The sequence below is a fragment of the Miscanthus floridulus genome, chromosome 3, assembly GCF_019320115.1.
Source record: "Miscanthus floridulus cultivar M001 chromosome 3, ASM1932011v1, whole genome shotgun sequence".
Classification (NCBI taxonomy): domain Eukaryota; kingdom Viridiplantae; phylum Streptophyta; class Magnoliopsida; order Poales; family Poaceae; genus Miscanthus; species Miscanthus floridulus.
In genome coordinates, this window is record NC_089582.1 from 136,206,119 (window position 1) to 136,209,883 (window position 3,765).

Sequence of the window (3,765 nt, forward strand, 5' to 3'; positions counted from 1 at the left end):
AACCCCGAGCCCTCTCGCTTCCTTTCAGCCGTTCCCGTAAAAAAGTAGAAGGAGCACCAGTATCTTCCGGCGACCATCACGGCGACCTACGCTCAAGCCCACCGAATACGTCCAAGATCCTTCTGCCCAAGGGCGACGAGGAAAAAGGGACCTGTCGCCTCCCACCTCGCCCCCATCCGCTTGGACATCTCCTCCTGTCGTCCATGGCGTCCCTTTCCACTTTCACCTCCACGACGAGCCTAAACATTGACATACAGCACGGCACTGCTACCCAGCTTTCCGTTTTGGACCTCAGTGTCTGTCGTCGTTCTACGGCTCTACCCGTGTGCTTTTCAAAAATTTCTACTTGCCCGCGCAGATAATTGTCACCCCCGGCCCGCGCTATAAAGCTCAGCTCGCCGATTTCTCAGTCAAACTCAAACACAGGCGAAAACAGCTACAAAACCAAAAGAATGCCTCCTTTCCACCATTGCTCATCCGTGCTACTGCTCCTCGCCGTCTTCGTCTACCTATCGGCACGCTACGTGCACGGTGACCATGCCAATGGCGGCCACGAGGACCTCCCCGCCCTGCTCTCCTTCAAGGCGTACAACCCGAACGCCACGGCCCTGGCGTCGTGGGTCGGGCCCAACCCGTGCTCCGGCACGTGGTTCGGGGTCAGGTGTTACAGGGGCAGGGTGGCGGGGATCTTCCTGGACGGCGCCTCGCTGGCCGGCACCGTGGCGCCGCTCATCCTCGGGCTCGGCCGGATCAGGGCGCTCGCCGTCAGGAACAACTCCCTGTCCGGCACCCTCCCGCCACTGGACAACTCCACGGCGAGCCCGTGGCTGAGGCACCTGCTCGTCTCCCACAACAGGCTCAGCGGGAGCCTCCGCATCTCGCTGGGTGCTCTGCTCACCCTTCGAGCAGAGCACAACGGCTTCATTGGAGGCCTGGACGCGCTGCGCGTCCCGAGGCTCAGGACCTTCAACGTGTCCGGGAACAAGCTCGCCGGGGAGATCTCCAGCGACCTGTCCAGGTTCCCGAGCTCCGCTTTCAGCGGCAATCTCGCTCTCTGTGGTCAGCCTCTGCCGAAATGTGCACATGCTTACGATGCACTAGGATCAGATAGTTCTTCAAATAATGCCACCACTAGTATTATTGCCGCTCAGTCTCCGAACGCTAGTGTCAGTAGCGTTTCTTCTAGCAACGGAGGGTTCAGTAAGATTAGCCTGACTGCGCTCATGGCCACGGGCATTGGCAACGCGGTGCTCATCACGGTCTCGCTAGCCATCTCCGTGGCCACGTTCGTCTACGTGAGGAGAAAGCTCCGGTCCGCCAAGGACGCTCCCGACGCGGCGCTGTGCTTCGAGGAGGAAGAAAAGAGGGACGAGAGGTGCCACAAGACTGGCGGGCTCGTCTGCTTCGATGGCGGCGAGGAGCTGCGGCTGGAGAGCCTCCTCAAGGCGTCCGCCGAGGTGCTCGGCAAGGGCGTGTCCGGGAGCACGTACAAGGCGGTGCTAGAGGACGGCATCGTGGTGGCCGTCAAGCGCCTCAGCGCGCTGCAGTTCCCCGCCGCTCGGAGCAAGGCGTTCGACCGCCACATGCGGCTCGTCGGCCGCCTCCGGCACCGGCACGTCGTCGGCCTCAGGGCGTACTGCAACTCCAACGGGGAGCGCCTGCTCGTCTACGACTTCCTCCCCAACGGGAGCCTCCAGTCCCTTCTGCAAGCCAACGGTGCGCTGTGAAAATATGATGAGCAAAATCCAAACGCATTGCCAGTGTGCAGTTGCTGCAAGAAAGTGAGTGTTCTTGACGGTCTGCTGCTGCTGACTTGTTGCAGGAGGAGGCTCGAGGAATCTGGACTGGACGGCGAGGAAGAGCATCTTGTTCGGCGCGGCGCAGGGCCTGAACTACATCCACACGTTCCCGGCGCGCCCGGCGCTGGTGCACGCGAACGTGAAGCCGTCCAACATCCTCCTGGACGAGCGCGGCGGCGCGTGCGTGTCCGAGTGCGGGCTCATGCGCTACGCCACCAACATCCAGCAGTGCATCACCCCGCAGGCCACCCGGACCCGGTGCCCGCCCGAGCTGTTCCTGGACCAGGCGTCGAGCGGCGGGTGGCACGGGTACGCGGCCCCGGAGCTGGCTTCGGGCGCGGCCGCGCGGGCCACGCAGGAGTCAGACGTGTACAGCTTTGGAATGGTGCTCCTGGAGGTGGTGACTGGCCACAAGGCCGCGGACGGCGGCGAGGGTACCGACGAGACGATGGGGATGGTGAAGATCGGCATGCTGTGCACCGCCGAGGCGCCGGAGGAGCGGCCCACCATGGCGCAGGTGCTCGCCATGATGAGCGAGTTCATGTGAAGCAGCCGCGCTTAGCGTGTCAAGTTCACTGCTACGATGAGACCTTGGTAGAGCGTGGCTTCGTATGTTGCAGACTGCGAAATGCATTGTTCGTCGGCAGATTTGTGGTGTGTGGTCTTTTGCGGAGGTTCGCGGCAAAATTTCCCAAGACGTGTAACGCCCAGACGTCCGGCGCCAGCAGCGCATCCGGACACCCAGCGTCTGCTGCCCGTCTCGTGTCCGGCTTTTCACGCATAGCGCCCGCACGTGCTCCTTCCCCTGTGTCTCTGTCACTGAGTCCCGATTTGACCATGCACGTTTGTGCGGGGTTGGGGTGGGGTGGGGGGGGGGGGGGGGGGGGGGGTTGCGCCGCCGCCATTAGGAGCAGTAGCGATGGACCACGCCTGGCTGGCACTCCTGTAATCCTGGGCCTCGTTTAGGCCCTGTTTAGTTCCTCTTCAAAACGCCAAATTTTTCAAGATTCCCCGTCACATCGAATCTTTGGACGCATGCATGAAGCATTAAATATAAATAAAAAATAAAACTAATTACACAGTTTAGACGAAATTCACGAGACGAATCTTTTAAGCATAATTAGACTATGATCGGATACTAATTGCCAAATAACAACGAAAACACTACAGTAGTGTTTTGCCAAATTTTTCGCGAACCAAACTGGCCCTTAGTTCATGGCAAAGTTGGCGTTTGTACAGTGTTCGATGTGATGGCGAACACTGTAGCACTTTCGCTTTGTGAATTATTGTCCAAACATTGACTAATTAGGCTCAAAAGATTCGTCTCGTAAAGGTCAACCAAACTGTACAATTAGTTTTTGATTGTATCTACATTTAGTACTCCATACATGTACCGCAAGTTTGATGTGACGGGAAATCTTCTTTTTATATAGTGTCAAAGTTGGAAGTTTTGAAGTAACTAAACATGGCCCTGTTGTCCGTATGCTGCTGCTGGCACTGGCACGTGATGCTGCGGCTGACCGGCCAAATCCAACTGGAACAACGAGAGAGACAGAGCAGCCGGGCATGCAAGCAGCTTGGTGCTCTATGTCTGTTGCCATACCCATGGATATAGGCAGTGTTCGGCTACACTTAAATTTCACTATTTATATTAGAAAAATTATAAAAAGAATATGGATAAGTTTTATGAATCCCAAATAGTAGCAATTGTTTCCCCTATATATGTGCTAAGAGTTTGGATTGTAGCCTGCACATATGCTTAGATAGAAAATATAGGAGTCAATGTCTACCACATGATGCTAAGGTATAAAAGGTGGACCTTTGAAGCGTGATACCAATCGGAGTGCACCAATATACCATTCTTAGCACCATGGTTAGCTCAATATCACTTAGAAATATTTAGAAATGAAATCACTGGATATCCTATGCATGCTAGTTTTCATTTCATCATTCAAACCGACAACTA

General features: G+C 56.3%; 1 protein-coding gene across 1 annotated transcript; it reads left to right on the top strand.

The window, feature by feature from the left end:
• The first annotated feature begins 452 nt into the window (after nucleotides 1-452).
• Nucleotides 453-2,432, top strand: LOC136547085 (probable leucine-rich repeat receptor-like protein kinase At1g68400). Its single transcript, XM_066539053.1, has 2 exons — nucleotides 453-1,716; nucleotides 1,823-2,432. The coding sequence occupies exons 1-2, from the start codon at nucleotides 453-455 to the stop codon at nucleotides 2,344-2,346; spliced, it is 1,788 nt and encodes a 595-aa protein (XP_066395150.1). The 3' UTR covers nucleotides 2,347-2,432.
• Nucleotides 2,433-3,765: the final 1,333 nt, after the last annotated feature.